We start from the raw sequence: 22,443 nt of genomic DNA, 5'->3' as shown, positions 1-22,443 counted from the left end.
TGCTAACTATAAAAGAGAGGCTTTGCAACATAGTAATTGGAGAGAAAAATTATAAGCCACATATAGGGGTGAAATTTAAAACCGCTTAACCGTTAACCGCTAACCGCTATAACCGTTAACCGCTACCCCGCTAACCACTTTTAAAAGCGGTTAGTAAAAACCACTAACCGCCTAGGCGGTTGCGGTTAGCGGTTAGTGGGTTTTTGGAAACCGTTAACCGCTAACTGCTTTTTTTAAATATATATTTTTATTATAAATATATTTTATATAATATACAACAAATAAGTTGTTGCAGTATAGCGGAAGTCGTTCCCATCTTTCACGCGTCTTACCCGGGTTCGACCCTCCCCAACTATGGTTTTTTTGTTTAGGTTTTATCTTTTTAGTTTTTATTATATATAATATTAGAAGTGCAAAACGACGTTGTTTTGCACTTCTATATATTCATCTCTTAGTCAAGATTTTCTGACCCTAAACCTCTTTCTAGCAGCTCAGCCTCTCACTCTCACGCCTCACTCTCAGTCACACCGTCTCTCGTTGTTCTCTCAACTCGCTGTCTCTCATCGCTCTCTCAACTTGCCGTCTCTCGTCGCTCTCTCATCTCGCCGTCTCTCGTCGCCAAGGAAGTTAAGTTTAGTAACTTGATTTTGAACTGTGTGGTGATTAATCTGTTAGATTTGTGTTCATTAGGTCGATTTCTTTTTATTTGGATTTTAGTTTCTCTGATAGATTAATCTGATGGATTTTCTAACCCTAAACCTCTCTTTCTAGCAGCTCAGCCTCTCACTCTCACGCCTCACTCTCAGTCACACTATCTCTCGTTGTTCTCTCAACTCGCTGTCTCTCGTCGCTCTCTCAACTTGCCGTCTCTCGTCGCTCTCTCATCTCGCCGTCTCTCGTCGCCAAGCAAGTTAAGTTTAGTAACTTGATTTTGAACTGTGTGGTGATTAATCTGTTAGATTTGTGTTCATTAGGTCGATTTCTTTTTATTTGGATTTTAGTTTCTTTGATAGATTAATCTGATGGATTTTCTAACCCTAAACCTCTCTTTCTAGCAGCTCAGCCTCTCACTCTCACGCCTCACTCTCAGTCACACTATCTCTCGTTGTTCTCTCAACTCGCTGTCTCTCGTCGCTCTCTCAACTTGCCGTCTCTCGTCGCTCTCTCATCTCGCCGTCTCTCGTCGCCAAGCAAGTTAAGTTTAGTAACTTGATTTTGAACTGTGTGGTGATTAATCTGTTAGATTTGTGTTCATTAGGTCGATTTCTTTTTATTTGGATTTTAATTTCTTTGATAGATTAATCTGATAGATTTGGTTTTAGGGGTGAAATTTCCCAAGTTTCATATGAACTGTGTGGTGATTAATCTGTTAGATTTGTGTTCATTAGGTCGATTTCTTTTTATTTTGATTTTAATTTCTCTGATAGATTTGGTTTTAGATGTTGGAATCACATAGAGATAAAAAATCGATGGATCCGTTTTCTTAGTCCCTGCAACACAGATGCACAACACATTAGATCGATTTCTTTTTATTTGGATTTTAGTTTCTCTGATAGATTTGGTTTTAGATTTGGTTTTAGGGGTGAAATTTCCCAAGTTTCATATGAACTCTGTGGTGATTAATCTGTTAGATTTGTATTCATTAGGTCAATTTCTTTTTATTTGGATTTTACTTTCTCTGATAGATTTGGTTTTAGATGTTGGACTCACGTAGAGATAAAAAATCAATGGATCCATTTTCTTAGTCCCTGCAACACAAATGCACAACAGGTGTTTCTTTGTTGGATTTCTTTTTCTTGTTCTGTTTCTTTGTTGTTTACATGTTGTTGCCTGGATTAGGACTTAATATTATGTTTTGGTGATTGACTGCATTTAGCTTTATTTTGATAGGGGCTTTGTTGGCAGATCAGTGAGCATTGGATCAGCAGAGACCTATAAGGGACTGAAGAAAATAGCAGTTAATTATTATGGCTAAGGGATATATGTTTGAGTGTTCATGGGATAAAATTAAGATTGCTAGTAGATTATTTACAAGGTTTTTGGAAATTTATTTGTATGTTGAAATGCATTCATAGTAAACTAATGTAAATTTGTGGAGTATTTTAGATTTTTTTATTATTATTAAATACTATTGGGCTCCTTTGGGCTAATTTGATGCTAAAATGGCCCTGAAAAGACCAAAAAAAAAAAAAAAAGTTTAAAGTGAGACCAAAATAATTCTCAAAATCGGTCCAAAATTGGCCCAAAACCGGCCCAAAAAAAAAAAAACTCAATAAAAAAAGCCCAAAAAAAGCGGTTAGCCGGATGCAGTTAACCGCTAACCGGGCGGTTAATCCCTATCCGGTTAGCGGAAGTGGTTAGTAAAATTTACTAACCGCAACTGCTATTTCAGCCCTAGCCACATATCTCATTAGGGTTTTCTCACTTTTTTGTGTCTTGTGGCACTTAGAGAATAAGAGAGTTTTCTTTGTCAATTTTTTCTCTTTTTTGTGTGAGAGTGAGATTTTGGTATATTGGAGCTTTGGGTTTTGAATGATTTTCTCCCCGTTATCTTTGTACTCCATCTTTTTTTTCTCCGGATCGTCTCCGCTAGTAGATGTAGGCTTGTTAAGCCGAACCACTTAAATCTTGGTGTCGTGTGTAATTGATCTATTTTTTTATTCTATACTTTTCTGCTTCTTTAGGATTCTGTTATTTAATTCCATGTACAACAAATGGTATCAAAGCCCGGGTTCTTTATTTTGTGGGATGGCTTCTGCAAAATTTGCAGTAGAAAAGTTTGATGGTCGGAATAGGTTCAGTCTTTGGCGTATCAAGACGCGTTCTTTAATGCGACAACAAGGTTTGGCGAAGATTTTGCATGGCAAGGTGCCATCATCAAGGGAGGAGCATTTCATGTCGCATCTATATTATTTTAGTGCATTTGGGAGCATCATATATGCTATGTAGTGCATTTGTCCAGATGTTTCACATGCAGTCAATGTTGTTAATCCTAGCAAGGTTTACTGGCCGGCAGTGAATTTGATATTTCGTTATATATGGGGTGCTACAGATGTTGGTTTAGTCTTTAACAAAGACAATGGTATCAGTTCCAATGTCATTGGGTATGTCGATTCATATTATGCATGTGATATGGTTGTGACACGAGGAGATATCATATTGAAGAAAATTGCCTCTGAGGAAAATCCAGTGGATATGTTGACTAAGTCAGTTCCAGTTCCCAAGTTCAAGAGTTTCTTGGACTTGATTATTGTTTATAGCTTGTGATTGCCCGTGTGGGTGTTGAAGGAGACGTCATGAGGATATTTGCATTGGGGACTTGATGGAATTCAAGTGAAGGTGGAGTTTGTTGTTTGGTGCCTTGAATATCTCAATTCCTTCACGTGTGGCCCATCAAGTTTTGTCTTGTTTGTTTTGGCCTTTTGAAGTTGTAGCCGACTCTTTCTTTTTTTCTTCTTTGAGTTGGTTTTGGATTTGCAATACTTCTCCTTTTAGGAGAAGTAAACCAACTTTGCTAACTATAAAAGAGAGGCTTTGCAACATAGTAACTGGGGAGAAAAATTAGAAACCACATATCTCATTAGGATTTTCTCACTTTGTTGTGCCTTGTGGCACTTAGAGAAGAAGAGAGTTTTCTTTGTCAATTTTTTCTCTCTTTTGTGTGAGAGTAAAATTTGGGTGTGTTGAAGCTTTGGGTTTTGAGTGATTTTCTCCCCGTTGTCTTTGTACTTCATCTTTTGTTAATAAATTTCCTCCGGATCATCTCCGCCAGTGGATGTAGACTTGTTAAGCCGAATAACTTAAATCTTGGTGTCGTGTGTGATTGATTTATTTTCTATTATGCTCTTTTCTGCTTCTTTTGGAATCATGTATTTTAATTCCGTGCACAACATGTTTCAACGTCTCTCTCTTAATCTTCCTCACCAGTCACAGCGCATCTTCCACCTCAACTCTCATTTCCCACTCTCACTCTCGCTCACCAGACAGGCAGTGATCCAAAGTATTTGGGTATGTTTGATTCTTCAATAATTTCTGCCTTTCGCAATCTTACTCAATAGTTGCTGCTTGATTCTTCTTCCTTTCATTTGGGTCTACTCTAATTGAATCTGGGTCTTTTAAATGATTGCTCTTTCTGTGATCACAAAGGATCTGAAAATTTTATTTTTCCGCTTAAACATAAATGCAATTTTAAGATTTTAATAATTATGAGATTTATAATTAGTTATGTGTTACTTAGTTATATATATATATATATATATATATATATATATATATATATATATATATATATACGAGCTTGCTCACGAGTCAACCCGTCCGGTTTCCCAGTTTTTGGCCAAAACCGGGAACCGGAAAGGGGGTACCCCGATTTGTACCCGGTTATCTAGACCGGGTAAAAAAAAAAAAAAATTAATCTTATTTTAGACCAAGAATTTTCCTGTCCTTCAATGCTTCACAAACCCATTCGGCCATGGCAGTCAAAATACCGACCAAGAAATCCAACGCAATCTCAATTAAACAACATTTACATACCCATTAGTTGTAGAAAACCCAAAAAAATTTCTTCTCCTTCACAAACCCATTCGGCCATGACAGTCAAAATACCAACCAAGAAATCCATGAGACGAGCGAGATGCGAGAGAGAGAGAGAGAGAAAGAGCGAGTTCAGAGAGAGAGCAAGAGAGAAAGAGGCGGATATATATATAATATTAAAAACATATTATTATATATATCCACCCGATTCCGGTATCCCGGTTTTTATCGGGTGCTAAAAACTGGGACCGGAACCAGGGTTCCCGATTTTCCCGTTTTCCGATTCCAGTTCCCCGGTAATTTTTGACAGCCCTACATTTAATATTCGAGCCAAGATTTGTGTTCACAAAGCATTTCATTTAATAATACAATCGAGCACGAGTTGAGCTTATACGAGCCGATCCCGAGTGAGCGAGCGAGCGGCTTGCTCACTTAACACCCCTCTGCCACTCCTACTAGTTTCAAACATTTTACAGTTTCATCTCAAATTTATATTAATTTTTTTTTGTAAGAAAAACTTCATTAATCTTTCCCAATTTCGGAAAATTACAATGCATTCTCCATTGGTTTGAATTAGACAAGTTTGCTTATATTAGAAAGTACTTTACATCAATTACCTAAGAGCATGTTTAGAATTGCATTGAGAAATAAAATTGTCTAAAAATGACCTATATGCATGTATGAAACAACATATCTTCGGCCGCCACCCCCACTTTAGGACCATAGAAGCAAACAGAATATAACAAAGCAATGTTTTTGTTAAAATTTTCAATTACAAGTAGTACCGGCCACGGTGGTGGCAAGGTACTCCACCCATTGCAGTGGCGAGGTAACCCGGCCACAGCAATGCGGCCAGCCATGTCGGTGGCAAGATGCCTCAACACCCCATGATGATTGGGTGAGAGATGCAATAGAGCAAAAATAATGCACCAGATCCTAGTCCTAATGTTTACCATAGGCTAGATAGTCTCAGAAGTCAGACCAATTGATTTCAATTTGATACAAAGTAGTGATTGTTGTATTAGTTTGTAAATATAATAAGTGTCATGTGACAGTCGACATTTTAGTGGTTAATGTGATAAATGTCATATGAATTGCTACGTTAATTTGTAAAAAATTTATAGTAAAAACAATAATACCCCCGACAATTCTTTAAAAATAAAAAATAAAAAAAAAAAATGTCCAAGTGGAGTGCTACTAGGAATACTATACTTTTATTATAAAATTTCTTACAAACTAACGTGACAATCCATAATTGATAAAATGATTAGTTAGTCACTGATTTGTCAATTATACACTCTTAATAATTTTGCCAATTATTAACTGACATGTCAGTTTATAAGAAAATTATCAAATATAAGATGCTAGGAATACAACTTATATCCATCAATCATTCTTTTTTTTTTTTCCTATTCGAACGAGGGAAAGGGTAAAAGGGAAACAATCAAACTTGAAAGGTGTTCCATAGATGGGAGATGTATGTGTTCCTCACCAGGGTTGCGTTTGGATTGTATCCTAGTATTTCACAACGGTTAGTAAGTCCACAATTGTAGTTACTAAAAGATATACAAAGCTTACAAAGAAACCCAATACACAGTGGACCACTGGCTATCAAAAAGCATTTACAAGGCAAGCTAAAAGTATAGACTGAATTAGACTATCACTGAGAGCAGTAGCCTCACGAAATAGCCCATGCTTCTCCAAACCCAATACACAGTGGACCACTGGCTATCAAAAAGCATTTACAAGGCAAGCTAAAAGTATAGACTGAATTAGACTACCACTGAGAGCAGTAGCCTCATGAAACAGCCCATGCTTCTCCAACTTTGATCTTACCAAAACTATTCTTGTTAGCATCTTTCAAAGATCTTGTAAAGCTTCTCTAATGAAGCTACCTGTAGAAGGCAAGGGGATATACGTCATTTCCCACCCAGACCATCCCAACATTCTTGAACAAAAAAAAAAAGATCTTCTTAATGTTTGTCAACTGAGAGGGAAGCTGACAAAGGATGAGGCTTCCAACCCAGCACTCATGCACCTTGATAACTTCCAGCCCAGGTCATAGCTCAAGATGCTTCTTCCTTTTAGTTATTCCAAGTTTTTTTTGTTTTTTCTTCTTATATATTGAGAAACTACAGTAGTCAATAAGATGCTCCTTAATGGAATAAAAATTACCCGGACAAAGGTTCCATTTGAAGCCATAGAAATAGGTGGCTTGAAAAAGAGTCTGATGGATGGAAACAAGACGTGCTGGATTGACCATTCACGCTGGGCCCATGCAGTCTCCGCCTCCGAAAGTAGTTCGTGCTCGATCTCATTCTCCATTAGGTCGTCATCCCCTGGAAATGCCACAAAGCAGTCTAAGGTTGGAGGCCAAAGGAGAAGAAAAGAAAGGACTAATAACAATGATAAGTTGAAAAAGGAGGGGGGAAGGTTGCACACAAAGTGTTTCAATTTTGATTGGACTAATGTGTGTGTGGACACTTAAACTGAAAAAATGAACCAAATTATATCGAGGGCAACATTTCATTTAGTTGCTAGATGTCCGATATTTTTTTTCATCCATGTTTCTGATATGTATACCATTGATAAAAAGCTTGATTTTCAGGCATGCAACTCAATCATGACATCATGGTTCCTAGGCAATTCTGGTCAATGGTTTTCAAGGAACAAGAAAAGCCAATATGTGACGTAATGGAATATGAGATACCATGAAAGCTCAGCAGCGAACAGCCATACCTATGTCATCAGAGGCTGTTTCTTCATCTTCAAGATTCCTGAGAGGTTTTCTCTTTTTGTAGAACTGCAAACCATCACGTGATGGATTGGGTAACATAGGAGGATGCATAGCATAGAAGTTTCCAAGAGCAGCTGAAACTGATTGGAAGCAATTTTTTTCATCCTCCCAGTCAACCTAAGACAATAATAAATCACAGTTCACAAGAAATAAGGAACATATCTCATCCAAGGAAAAAGGAATGCCAGCACTGATATCCAGACTCCTCATGGTTCACCCATCAGTGTCTTCACAATTGACTGAAGAGACACAAGTGATTATGTGAATTTCAGCCCTCATGATCTAATAAAGGCGTAAGATATGTGATCTCTCATACTTGACAGCAGACTTGGATACAGTGGAAGTAGACCCCCATTTGTCCATAGCCACATATTATAATCTATCTCACCAAGATGCATTCCAGCCCCAAATGATCACCAGTATAGAACACAAGGAAAAATATTTTAAATATTGATAAAGTATAAAAGTAGCATAGATGTGGCTGTACGCATCTGTATGAGTCTACATGTGTGTAGATACATGTTTCCAAGTATGTGGGTACTGAGGGAACATTCTTTTCAGAGCAGAAACTGACAATGTCTTTCAGATCAATAATCATCATCCAAAAGATCAAGATTGTACAGAAGGGAAAGAAATAAGCATAGAAGAACAAGTTATTACAAACTTTGGAACCTACATCATTGCCCAAACAAAGGACGAATTCCGGGAGGCGATCAATGTCCGGAGTGTATTGGTCAAGTACCACTGGAAGTCTAGACAAATTCCCATGTTTGTCAATATGAATGCAGAAATACTCCTCTAACATTTCCATCTTTTGCTTGAGCAACTCGGTATTCATCTGGAGAAGCATCAAAAAACAATGTTCGCTAAAAAATTAATCAAATGTGGGTTTTGAAACGAGAAATGTGCTTCTAGAAATCCTTTACAAATCTATGCTAAAAATGTTCTACTCACATTCATCATGGATAATGAGAATCATCAGAGTTGAAACTACAAACAAAGAAACTAACTGATATAGGAATATTGTAAACCTCATTATTTATTTGGGAAAACAAAAATATCAAAGGGTTAGATAGCACTAGGACTAGTAATAAACACAAAACTCACATGGTTAAAGTAGGGAAAAGAAGCTAAAAGTGGAGAGAGAAAGAAGAAGCTAGGAAGAGAGAAGGCAAGGGAAGGGAAAGGGGGAAGAAGAAAAAACTAAGAGAACAGGAAGAGAGAAGAAACCGGGGAGAGAAGAACCAATTATTCAGTTTTTTTTATTCCATCAGTCTGCCTCAATCGGAGTTAAGCATGCTTAAATAGACTCACGACTAAACCCTAATACAACGCCATTTATTGACTTGCCTAACATAATCTAGGGCAACACTCATTTATTGAACTACAAAAACACTCTTTACTCTTAATAAATAAATAATATTTTTTTATTTGATAAACACTCTTTACTCTTAATAAATAAATAAATAAATAAAATATACAATTAAATACTAATAAGTAATAACCTAGAACCTAAATAAAATTTGGTGGATCAATATTTCATGCTTCGTCTCTTGCATCACTCAAACTCTATTATAATGTCTCAAAGTATTTCAAAAGAAACTCGAGATGTCAAGAAATCAAATTAAATCATTTAAGGTCGATTATTGAAGTACAAGGAGAAGAGTATTCTGTAAACTGAAAGGGTTACTCCTTCCTTTTGCTTATGTTTACTCAATCTGGAAGAGAGCTTACAACCTCCATATATTCTTACTCTATGATTAAGTAATACTCAATAGACACTGTAGACCTGATATATGTATACCCAAAGTTGTGAATACTAAGATTTAATGCTGCAGTATAATGTGCGTTTGTAGATGAACACTTGGAATATGAACATGCATTGACCCCTTTCAGCTGTCTCGTGTTACCAAAAACAGCTTAAAATAACAGCAGAAATCAGAAAGAAAAAGAAAATTCTTATGCCGACTGATGCAACACCTTCATATACATTAAAAAAAAAAAAAAAACAGGAAAGTAATAAGAAAATTCAGTTAGAAAAGAAAAATCCTCGTGTACAAGGCAGTACACAAAATGTTCACCTAAAAATTACTACGCAAGTTTAAAATCCAAAAAAATCTACAAAAGAAGGAAAAGGAATTCCGTTAAAAGCAAGTATCTACACTGTAATTTAAAAAGAGAAACATATAATGAACATGAGATATATGAGTTCAATCCAAAGGAAGAGCCTAACTTACTTCTACAATTTTTTCTATTAGGTCATTATTCTCATGGCCTTCTGGATCTAAATTTTCTTCTTTCAATGCCAACATAAGCAACTCAGACAGTGGAGCCGGCTCACTTAATTGTATAGCATTAAAATGGGAAAACCGGCGCAGAACTTGCTGGTACATGAGCTCTTTGCTGTGAGTTCATTCGAACAGAAAAACAGACAATCAAGTAAGTCATATAACAGGTCAAAAATTCAGGGAGGCATGAGAATCATATATCTAGCACCTACTAAATCCAAGACCAATGAACCATATTGAAAAGAAATAGTAATAATAATAAACAATAAAATAAATGCAAAAGTTGATTCTCCAGAGTCACTTTTTTCAGAAAATAGCTTTTTGAAGAAGAGTATCATGATGAATAAAGTGTATTATAAACAAACATTGAAACTAAAGCTCTGGGCCCATGTAAATCAAAAAGATTTTTGGTCCCAAAAGTATGTTCGTGGTAGTTTAGTTTAATAGGTCCTTCACTTAGCTCCTACAGGAGTCTTACATTTTTTAATGACTATATTTAAAATAGTAAAAATATTAAGATGTGGTAGCCATGTACTGACGTGGGTAGTTTTGTCATTTTGGTTTCTTCTAATTAACAGCTCAGAATTAGGATTTCTTATAATTAGGTTTTCTAAGACCTATTTTTCATTGAACATGAAATAAGAATTGGCAGCGACAAGTGATTGTGACGAACAGATGTTATTTATATAAGAGGAATGAGGAGACGGTGGATCATCTTCTCCTGCATTGTGAGGCTGCTTATGCTTTGTGGAGTGCCTTTTTTGGTCGGTTTGGGTTGTCTTGGGTGATGCCGAGACGGGTTTCGAATTTTCTCGCCTGTTGGTGGTCTTCGGGGAGGAGGGGGAGTGCCACAGTTTGGAAGATGGTGCCTACTTACTTCTTTTGGTGTTTATGGAAGGAAAGAAATAATAGGTGCTTTGAGGATTCGGAGGAGACATTGGAAGATATCTTAGCTTCTTGCTTTCATACTTTGTATCTTTGGACTATTGCGCATGTCTTTCTGGTGTCGATTAGTTATGATGAGTTTCTTGCTCGATTTTCCCCTTCTAGTTACGTGATCCTGTTGTATACTCCTAGTGTACTCCCGGGCGCCTTTACGCTTTTTAATAAAACTTTTTATTACTTATCAAAAAAAAGAATGAATTGGCATCTTTCACGTCTTTATTTGGAATTGAGATTGCTAAGATCTCTCACTTTCTTTTATTTTTGTTTCTTTTGCTCATAGTTCTTTTTTCTGTCAGATTTTCCGGCAAATACCCACATGCTCACCATTAAAATAGGACTAACATGATTTTTGACAAATCTCCCATCAATCTTTATTTTTTATTTTTTAATATATACTTAATATAGATATAAGTAATTCAATCTCAGTATAGTACGTAGAGGGACGCAACCTAAGTAGACGAGAGGTATATAGGAGAAACCCCCTATTAGGGCGAAAAAGAACAAAAGTCCTCCCACCAATCTTAAAGCTAATTACAGCAAACCATAACCCTAACCACAGTCGCAGCACCTGCAAGCCATAGTTTTTTGATGTGCTACCACTAAAAGCTGGTTTACAAAGTATTCCTTTTTTTTTTTTTTTTGGTTGGGGGTTGGCAAAGAGGAGAGATTAGGAAAAAAAGGAATAAAACTGGAGAAAGGAGGGGGAAAAAGAAAAAGATAAGGCACTTTTAAAAGCCCACTATCTTGTAGCTCATCAACTGGAGTTGTATTCAAACTTGGAAGCTTTGTTAAATGAAAATTAAACCTTCATAATTGAAAAATTAATTTAAAAAATTACAATGCTGGATCTCGGTAAGAAATCTATCATGATTCATATGTATATATGGTTTTCTGGATGGTTAACCTTTAGATTATGTGGAATTTCAAGAAAAATACAAGAGTTATTACCTCAAGTTCACCACATTTGCAAGATAGAGATGAGTGTCATGCTGAAGCAATGCAAAGACGTCATCTGCCATTCCAATATATGTGCAGTGTCTTACAACATCCAGCAGACCTGTAAAAACATATCTCAGTATGAACCAGCAGCTAGATCTACCTGACTCAAAGAAAAGCTCAACTGTCTAACAGTCAAAAAAAAAAGTGTAAAAATCTCACCAGAATGATAATTGCAATCGATTTCTTCAATAAGCTCCTGAACACTTGTAATATCTGCAGTCTCCTTCGGGTTCCTTCTTTGTCTAACAGAGGACCTACAATTGGAATTTTTATTCTCCTCAATGAGAATGTAAGTTACCAACCATGCACTTACAGCATATTAACATTATTTTAAATAAAATGTCAAGAGAAAAATAAATAAGGTAAGACACTCCAACCTCCCATGAATTTTATTGAAAATACATGGATCTCCCTCATGGGGGCGCAACACATGTACATTATTATACTTAGGGGCACCTTTACACTTTTAATGATAGTTGTCGATTACTTATTTAAAAAAATCATTATTTGTCTGATTAAATAGTACTACATTATTATTATACTTTTTTATAAGTAAACCAATCTCATTAAATAGCACAGAGGGGCGCAATCCAGGTACATAGTGAGTATACAAGAGAGATCTCCTATAATAGAGGGGGGGGGGGGGGGGGGGGAAAACATTAGTCTAAATTTTTTGTAAAACTAAGAAATTGAGGACTAATATACACCGTCATCCATGCATAAAGGGACTTGAACATAACGGATTTTAGTTTTGCCATTGAAATCTCGGAATCTTTTTTTTTTTTTTGATAAATAATGTTTATATTAAAAGCGCAGAGGGGCGCAACCCAAGTACACAAAGAGTATACAAGAGAAAACGCCTAAAAAGCAGAAGAGAAAAGAACAAGAAAATCAAGATAGTTAATCGATAAAGGGCAAGCCAAGCTGCAGTCCAAGTGAAAAGCGTGTAGAAGAAGAAAGCCGTAAGTTCCTCCAAAGATCTTTCCGAGTCCTCAAAGCATCTTGCATTCATTTCTAACCATAAACACCATATTAAGCATAGGGGAACCATCTTCCACACAACAGCGCTCCGAGATCACCCACCCGACCACCAACAAACATACAAATCCACCACCTTACTAGTCATAACCCATGACAACCCAAACCGGCTAAAAATAGCATACCATAAAGAGCAAGCGATCTCACAGTGGAGAAGAAGATGATCGATCGTCTCCCCATCAGATTTGCACAAGCAACATCTATTGATCACAATAAGATTCCTTTTTCGAAGATTATCAATCGTGAGGATCTTCCCTAGCACCGCTGTCTAGGTAAAGAAAGCCACTCTCGAGGGTGCCTTAGTGCGCCAAATGCTCTTCCAAGGGAACGAACTAGCCTCTGTGCTAGCCAAGACATTATAGTAAGACCTAACATCGAAATTCCCCTTACTAGACGGAATCCACCAAATTTTATCCTCGCCTTCCCTCTTCATTCTATGGGAATACAACAGAGTGTAGAATGAGGCTAACACTTCCAATTCCCAACCATGAATCAACCGAAAAGAGCTAACATTCCATTGAAGAGCACCACCCGTGAAGTCCATATTGTCAGCGATAGATGCGTCTTTAGCACAAGCTATGTTGTATAGGCCTGGGAAAACTTCCTTAAGACACGCTTCTCCACACCAAACATCATCCCAAAATCTGATTTTAGATCCATCACCTGGATCGAATCTAATATGGCTAGAAAATAACCGCCACCCCCTAATAATATGCCTCCAAAGACCCACCCCATGAGGCCCAAAAGTGTCAGCAGAATGCCAACCACCCCACTCAGAACCATACTTGTCTTCCACAACTATTCTCCACCAAGCCTCTCTCTCGTGTGCATAACGTCACAGCCACTTCCTTAGCAAAGCCTGATTGAACAGTCTCAACTTTCTGATCCCTAGTCCTCCTTCGGAGATAGGAGAGCAAACCTTGTCACAGTTAACCAAATGAAACTTGAACTCATCGTTTAAACCTCCCCAAAGAAAATCTAGTTGGAGCTTCCCTATACGCCTAACCACCAAAACAAGAACAGGGAATAGGGACAAAAAATAAGTAGGAAGATTAGAAAGAGTGCTCTTTATAAGAGTAACTCTACCTCCCTTAGAAAGATACAATCTTTTCCAACTTCCCAACCTACGATCAATCTTTTCCAAAATATCATCCCAAATGGTTTTGGCCTTAAAGCATGCGCCCAAGGGGAGCCCCAGATATTTCAAAGGCAAAGACTCTGTTTCACAACCCAAAACACCAGTCAATTCTCCCATATTGGCCACATCACCTACCGAGACCAATGCTGATTTAGCCATGTTCACGTTTAAACCTGAAACAGCCTCAAAACAGACAAGACTGGCTTTAATGGAACGGATTTGATCAATATTCGCCCCACAAAAAACCAATGTATCATCTGCAAAAAGAAGATGAGATATGTTAACCCTCTCAGATAAACTGGCTCCCACTGAGAAACCCGAGATAAGACCGCTTTCAATGGCAGTAGTAATCATCCTACTAAATGCCTATCTCGGAATCTTCAAAGTGCCTCGCATTACGCTCTCTCCAAATGCACCGCATTAAGCACAAAGGGGGGTCATCCTCTGAGCTTCTAAAATGTTACAGCTTCCCACATGACCTCTCCAGTTAACCTGTTACTCTATTACCTTCCTAGGCATAACTCACTCTACACCAAAAAGCCAAAACATTGAAACCCATAATTCTCTTGCCACCTCACAATAAAGAAGAAGATAATCTATGGACTTTCCACTCCTCTTGCACATACAATACCAATCTACCACTAAAAAGCTCCTCTTCCTCAAATTATTCAAAGTTAAGATCCTTCCTAAAGCCGATGTCCAAACAAAGAATGCCACTCTCAAAGGAACTTTACCTCACCAAACACTCCTCCAATAAAATAGGGAGCCAACATGAAGGGATAGTGCATTATAAAAGGATCTTACTTCAAACTTGAAAGGAGATGAAGCTTCTTCCATTGGGATAAGTCATGGGTGTTGTGTTAAACACCTCTTTTTTTGTGACATGGCACCTACAGCTTCTTATTTTTTACGAGCTAGCTATGAGTTTTTTAACAATGTGATGTGCCGGTTTTTTTGGCTTATGTGACAGTAAAGTGACATGGCAATGACAGCTTGTGCATTATCGTGTCAAAGGGGGGAGACATGGTAGACGAAAAAGTAAATAAGTAGGATAGAAATCAGACAAACGGATTGTTGAAGCACATCACGTGTTATTCACAACAACACATGTCAAACACAATTCTACTTCTTTAGGAGACTTTGATAAGAGTCTTAAGATATAGAGTTCTTAGATGTATAGTTATCTAGAGTTCTATTGTAAACAAACTAGTATAGTGCTCTTAAGTTGAGTTGTAAATCAAACTACATATGTAACCTCTATATATATCAATAGATGCACACAAGAGAGCGTACCTAGGGACTAAAATTGATTTTTCCCTTAATGTAAAGCAAAAGCTTATAAACCAAAAATGGATCCTACCTCACAGCATCCAAACTAGGATTCTTTTCAAGTGATCCGCAAGGCTTAGCTTGCAAGTAGGCATGTAACCTTCCAGCAGGATCGGATGAATCTGTTCTAACCATTTTATGCACCGGAACTTTTTGTGATTTTGATCCTATCCATTACATTATGAGGCACTTCAAAAATGAGGGAACTCCCAAAATGTGAGCAACTATGAGTAATATAATATACAAGGAATATGAAGGCAACTAAGGACAAGCAACACAATCAAAAGGGGAACACTTCACCATACCAGATTGTGAGGGGCGGAAAGTAGAATCCTTATCCAGAGCCATTGTATCATATGGAGATGGTTCTACTTTCTGCTACACCATGAGACAAAAGATGCCAAAGAATACAAGTTATCAAGCTACAAATATGGTGAAATTGAAAGCACCACGTGCTTAGTCATACTAAATGATTTTGGAATAATAATCAAGTGATTAAATTCATCATTTCCTATTAGCTTAGAATTTTGGGAAACGTGACAATTTATCATGATATTAGACCAGGTGATCTTAAGTTCAAACCGGTCTCCACTCCCCCATTTAAAGTTCAAAATAATACACCATGCTCATTAAAAGTTTGGGGTTTGTTGTGTAAGGGGTTGTTAGAATCTTGACTAAATGATTAAATTCATTGTCTCCATCAACTTAGGCTTTTTGGACCAATGGCAATTTATCAATGAAAAATCAAAGGACACATGCAGGTTAGATCAAAGTGTCTTCCACAGAAAAGTCCAGGGAACATACAAACAGATTGGTTTAGCGCATACACTAGAACTCTCAAATTCTAGTGGCAGCTCCGTAATTTGGATCGTTCATATGGAAACTGAGATTTTGTCAAGCCTGATTCTCAAAACGTTAAATGCAATCAACCGTATGTTACTTAAATGGGCAACAATTGGCTTTGGTAACAGCTACATGTTTTCATGATCAAATGAAACTTTAGGGTTACCTGTCTAACTAAGGTGATAGGAGCATCCTTTGTTGATGAAAATGGTGTCCCAGGTCCAAGAAGCACAGGACCTATTCACTTTCTAGACAACGTTTTGGGATATAATCTTTCTTCATTAGAAGTTTTGGAGTTTCAGGTGGTTTTGCACAGTTTTTTAACACTATTATTTAAGTGGCTCTAACCGATCCAAAGAAGTACGAACAGCTTCTTTCCATTTGTGAAAGGATTAATTTCTCTTAACTATTTAATCAAGTTCCTTTAAGGATTTAAAATGTGAAATGGTTAGGGGAGAAGTGCCAAACTAAATTATGCAATCTAATCACTATAAGACAACTATTGTAAATGTTTCGAAATGATTCTAGAATCTAATTGAATCGACAGAAGAGATCTTGGCGGAATTGAAACATAAGAAATTGAGCACGATTTATCTAAAGAAATGGACCGCTTGTTTGTGCTATACTACTAATACTTGTATTTGCTACGCTATTCTGCCCTAGCCCGACTGAGGGAGAATTACGGGGCATGTGTGCAGATACATTCATATATAATGCTGATTCAAGCAAGCATACTATGCTTAATTACCTCACCATTAAATTAAAAATATAAAGAGCAAATATAAACCTGGTTAATTGAAAATTACATCAATAGAACCTACCCTCGAAAAAGAAAAAAAAAAAAAAAAAAAAAAAAAGGAAATAACAAAGACATGCCCGACATAGAAAAGGAACCCTTGCTATTGCCAGATTTCAAAAAATATCTCTCAAAATACCTCAAAAAGATGTTTACCGTGCAGCAATTTAGGGATAAAATTTCAACCAAACCTCAGCAAGAGAAGTTTGAGTATTTTTATATTTTACAAAAAGAATAAGCTCACTGAATTTCAATTTTAACTCTTTTCGAGGTGGGCGTAGGAGGCGACAATCTACACTATATGCATGGTTCAAAGAACCAGATATTTTTCTTATCAAATACTTTAAGGCATCTAGTTTGGAGTTTGGTGACCAAGTTTGCTGGGAAGTACCTGTTCCTGAAATGTCCGTGCCTCATTGGAGTTTCTCAATTTTGATTCAACCACTGACTGTATCTTCTCAATAATAACTTCCTGATTTAAAAGGCTTACCTGCATATCAACACATAGAATCCATCAATATAGAATTCTAACAATGTTGACAAAGACTAATATCCTCCACTGATTTTTTTCTGTAAGGAACAACAAAAAAAAAAAAAAAAAAAAAGCTAGCACAACTGAAGATGTTCTGCTTTTTCACTTCATAAATCAGAAGGCACTCTTGCCTGTTTCGATGCATGGCATACATGGTGAAATTGAGGCAGATGGACCAACACCAAGTAGAATGTCTACGTGTATACAAAATGACTCAGAAATCTAACCAAGTATGAAGTATACAGAATGGCGCATCCCAAATACTGCTATGCTTCCACTGCATCTCCTACTGTTTTATTCTTATTTTTTGATAAGTAAGTTTTTTGACCCCAAGGGAAGGGGGAAGGGGGAAGGGAAGATTCGAATTAGTGACCAACCACATGATTCTAAAAATATAAATAACAGAACAGAAAAGAAAAGAAAAGAAAAGAAAAAAAAAAAAAAAAAAAAAACAAAACAAAACAAAAAAACAAGCGATTTCTTAAGTGTGCTACCGTTACAACATGGGTGTATTTCATCTCTGTTTTAAAACATAAAACTTTCCAGCCTGCACCCTTAAGAGAAATTGCTGGTGGGGTTTTTTTTTTTTTTTTATAATTTTATTTCCTTTCTTCTCCCCCCCTAGGAAAAGTCATGACCTTCTTTCAGTTCTAGGTTTTTATCTATCAGGGAAAAAAAAACTAAAAACTAAAATAACAAAGACATAAAAACTCCTGGAAACATGTACCTCTCTCTTTGTTGGGTGCACATTGACATCAACATGTTCAGGTGGCAATACAACAGATATATATACGAAGGGTTTGGATGCTTTGGGCAAGGTTGCAGCATAAACAATTTCAATAGCTCTCTTCAAAGCAGTGCATTCTACCAATCTATCTGAATAAAGAGGGGAGAGGGAAAAAGATAAAAGAATAAGTGAGAGTTCTTATATAATTTCTATACTCTACCAACACTAAAGTATACTGAAAAACTAAAAAGAACAGAGTTTTGGAACTCTTAATAGAAGATTGAATAAATACAAAATAACATGGTCCCCAGTCAATTTTCTCACGCAAATGAGAGAGAGAGAGAGAGAGAGAGAGAGAAAGAGAGAGCAATATCTAGATCTTTCAAACTTTGCCATCCATAAAAGCATATTTCATTTGCAGATACTTATTCTTTGCTGTTCCAAAGGGAATTATATTAAGAAAATAAGAGTGCTAAAAGATTGAGCAAACAGAAGCAGGAATACTAGGGAAAAAAATGCCACTGTTACCGCTAGGAGACTGATTAAGCAATAACACAACCATTAAAAGAGCTAAAAGTGAAAAACAAATTAGCTAACTATATAGCTCATCTGAGAGAGTATATGTAACATATCTCAACTATAAAGGAAAGGGCTGACACCAGATTTTTTGTTAGTGCTGAAACAACCCCCCCAACACAACCCCCCCCCCCCCCCCCCCCCCCCCCCATCTTTACCTATATCTCATTGACAATGTAACAAATAAAATGAAAAGAAGTAATATGATATGGAGAGCACATATATGTCACATCCTTCAAAATAAAATAAACAAAAAAGGAATATCTTTACTAAAATTGTTATTAGTACAAGAAAAAAGGGCAGAAAGAAGATGGAAGGAAGAAGGTAGGGGTGCGAAAAGCAATCAACCTACCACTTGACTTAACCAACCATTTGTTGCTTCTAACAACTTAATGTGTAGTAGTAACAGAAGATAACAACAATTAACTATAAAATCATAATAAATCCCACTCAATATTATATTTAAATGCGACTCACATACCAATATTGATAGTTAACAGAGGCTCCATCAAAGGCAAAGAAACAAGAGTTTGTTCTAAAACACTGCTTTCAAATGCTAGAGAACTAAAGCATAGCTGAGAGAGTTGTAATGCAAATTCTAATGAAGCATAGAAGTACATTACAATTATTAGTATGACATTATAATACATACCATTGATAAAAAGTACCATTGTTATCTTCTTTGCAACATAATTTGAATCTGAGATGAAACCATCCATCTTGAAAACTGAACTAGATGGATTATTGTCTGAATTTTCTATTTTTATAAGAGATCGAGCAACTGACACCCCATAAACTGATCGAATAGCATCAAGCCTTGATGATGCAGCAACTGTGTGGACATCTGCTCTGGAAGCTCCATGCTGATTAAATAAAGGTTGAAAAGCTTTAGTATGCTGTAAAGAAATTTTCCTATCATGCAATAATAGAGCTTAAAAGACTGATACATACATGGTAATAAAATCTCGATTCAGATTTTAAGATCTGACAATTCTTTGACTTTTAGAAACCAAAATGATCTAATTACAATTTAAAGTCGTTTACAATGGAGATCCATTAGGATCCCAACCAAGATGGAGGGATCCATCACAATCGCAATCCAAACTGCAATTTTATGTTCCATAAAACAACTAAAATTGGAAACATTTTCCTTTTGGGCTTATGGCTAATAAATGGGTCAAAAGCCCAAAGAAGATGCTTAAATCAAATATTCTTTATTAAAACCTACACCATTAGTACTTATTTGATAGCTTGCGAGATTGGTCATCCTTGATTCAATCCCAAAGGCCTCTAATCCTAGGTACGGCCTTGATTTTAATAACCTTACATAAAGACAAGCCTCATTAGTCTAGCAACCAACCTTTCGGCAGGAGAATCCCACATGTATGTGATGAACAGCAAACCGGCTTAGCAAGTCTACAATCTTTGAATAATCATCAGCAGAATTTTGAAGCGTCTTCCTCCGAGCAATCATGTTATAGAATAGATTCTCAACCTGATAATATAGGCAGCAATTTAAAATTTTTAGGAAGGAAAAAAAAAACAATGAAATTGCTAGTTCAGTGCATAAGCACAGCGGAAAAACTACAAGTAATTCTGAAAATTTCAATCGGTGCTGACTTTACTAGTAGCGAATGAAGTCCAATTTCATCTGAAGTTATTCAATAATTGTCAATATAACATAAGCATCTTAAAATGATCATGATAGTTCAGTAAATACCCAAAATCTTGAATAATAGTCTGTATAAGACGAAGTTTTCACAAATAATTTATAGAATGACAAATTTTTTTCTCTAACTTTATTCTCTTTCACATTAACTTTTCAACTTCAAATTACTTGGACTCAAAATAAAAAGGAGGACAAGGCAACCTCCAGCAAAATGTCTGCTTCATACCATTATCTGAGTTCCTTTTACGGCAGCACATGCTTTCGGTTCATGCTCCATGACACCGTCTCTATAAGATACTCTGAACAATAAACTCAAAAAAGTAAATTAAAAATAAATCACACTCCATCCAGTTGCTAATAATTGTAGAAAAGAAGATAAGATTAATTTTTGAATCATAATTATCTCATTACTCATCACCAAATTTCTCATTTAACATAAAACATATGATTCACAACGCTTATTTCCTTTCCTTTTTCCTTTAACATCAAACAAGTAGCACACATTCTCACCTGTAACCATGTAACTGCCCTTTGGTGATGGTTGTGGCCGTAACATGACCAACGTAGGTCATGCTTGCCAAAGCCTCTCCTCTGAACCCCATTGACTTTATCGATTGTAAATCCTCAAAAGTTGACAGCTTTGACGTCGTGTGCCTTTCGCATAGGATTGGCAAGTCCTCGTACTACACAGTTAACAGCAAAGACAATGGCCACATTATTATTAGGTGAAGCACAGACACAGTCCCTTTCTATTTGGTTCACCAGAAAATTAAGTTAAAACAAAAGCAAAGTGCTTAAAAGGGCAGAGAATCGAGGAAAGAAAATGAAAATAAATTGAAGAAAAAGACAAGTCACTTTGTTTCTGTTCAGTTCTCGAGAAACGAAATTAAGGGCGAAACGGAATCAATTTTTTATTTTTTTTAAAAAAATAAACTTTGAAAACGAACAAAGAAAGCTGCATTTCAAGCACAATGGGGTTTCTCTAAAAGCTCTGTTTGGTTGCCGAGAAAATTGAACTAAAGATGAAAAGAAATCGAAAGCCTCGACTAAAAGCACCGCAAACTAACAACACGAGTTGAGTTATATATATAAAACAAAGAGAAATTCTTTTAATTTCCTTTTCTTCCAGTATCTCAGCAGCCAAACAGAGCATATATCGATTTCTTCCCTCATTATCCCGAGACACAAACGAACAAAAAAAAAAAAAACAAGAAGTAAGAAGATTGAGAAGACTGAGTGAAGAACTGACTCGGATGCCGTGGCCGTCGTCAGAGACTTGAATGAGTTTAAGGCCGCCGTCCTTGACGACGACGCTTATGGAGGTGGAATGGGCGTCGATGCTGTTCTCCACCAGTTCCTTGACGGCGGATACAGGCCGTTGGATCACCTCCCCGGCCGCGATGCGGTTGACCACTGACTCGTCCAGGCGGTGGATTCTGGGAGGCTCTTTTGGCCGTGGCTCTTCTTCGTTTTCCATCGCGAGAGGCTCAGCGTCGCAATCGCCACAATGGGTTTCCATGGTTCAGACTCGAGAGACAGAGTGAAACACAATGGAGAGTTTTGCTGAGCTCCTTTCTTTTAGAAGGAAAACCCGCGCCAAGCAATATATATATATATATATAGATATATATATATAAAGTGAAAAACTCATGAAACTTTAGGAATTTTTTAATTTAAACTCTAAAGTTTAAAAATTGACAATATACCCTTATAATGCTTTAAAAATTTTCAATTTAAACCTTTCGTTACTAATTTTCGTTAAATTGGACGGAAGTTTTTTAAAAAAAAAAAAAAAAAAACTGATGGTAATTATGTAATTTCATAGATTTGCGTCAAATTTGACGGAAATTAATAACGGAAGGTTTAAACTGAAAATTTTTGAAACATTAGGTAGGTACATTGCCAATTTTTAAACTTTGGGATTCAAATTAAAAAATTTCTGAAGCTTCAGGAGGTAAATGGATTTTTCCCATATATATATATATATATATATATATATATTCTTTAGGTAAAATTTAGGTATTTCTTGTAACTTTACACTTATAAACTTTTGCTCCGGTCAAATTTAGTTAGATTACACCTTATTAATTTGTGTAATGATCAATACATTCACAATTATAAAAGCGTTCTAGAAAATTTGATTACATAATGTATTACACCATATTAAATAGTGAAGATAGGAATGGGAATCATAGCCAGAGATTATGGAGGGGCTGTAATAGCAATGAGATGT

At 36.4% G+C, this 22,443-nt stretch overlaps 1 protein-coding gene across 2 annotated transcripts; it reads right to left on the bottom strand.

Annotated features, from left to right (window-relative positions):
* Positions 1–6,074: 6,074 nt before the first annotated feature.
* LOC132189695 (DNA mismatch repair protein MLH1) lies at positions 6,075–21,821 on the bottom strand. 2 transcript variants are annotated; one of them, XM_088510391.1, is made up of 16 exons: positions 21,460–21,821; positions 20,721–20,893; positions 20,437–20,509; positions 19,902–20,036; positions 19,194–19,404; positions 17,966–18,114; positions 17,098–17,196; positions 15,373–15,445; positions 15,099–15,234; positions 11,722–11,816; positions 11,512–11,620; positions 9,568–9,733; positions 8,007–8,168; positions 7,273–7,447; positions 6,709–6,872; positions 6,075–6,428 (listed from the first exon to the last, which is right to left on the bottom strand). In XM_088510391.1, exons 1-16 carry the CDS (start codon positions 21,727–21,729, stop codon positions 6,384–6,386), a joined length of 2,235 nt encoding a protein of 744 aa, XP_088366517.1. In that variant the 5' UTR covers positions 21,730–21,821; the 3' UTR covers positions 6,075–6,383. The 2 variants fall into 2 exon arrangements, with proteins under 2 accessions (XP_088366517.1, XP_088366518.1); XM_088510392.1 differs by having other exon boundaries at positions 15,373–15,442.
* Between the last annotated feature and the right edge of the window lie 622 nt (positions 21,822–22,443).

The sequence above is a fragment of the Corylus avellana genome, chromosome 9 (genome assembly GCF_965113065.1).
Source record: "Corylus avellana chromosome 9, dhCorAvel1.hap1.2, whole genome shotgun sequence".
Classification (NCBI taxonomy): domain Eukaryota; kingdom Viridiplantae; phylum Streptophyta; class Magnoliopsida; order Fagales; family Betulaceae; genus Corylus; species Corylus avellana.
The sequence above is the reverse complement of the archived record's forward strand: the minus strand, read 5'-3'. Positions and strand labels throughout refer to the sequence as shown.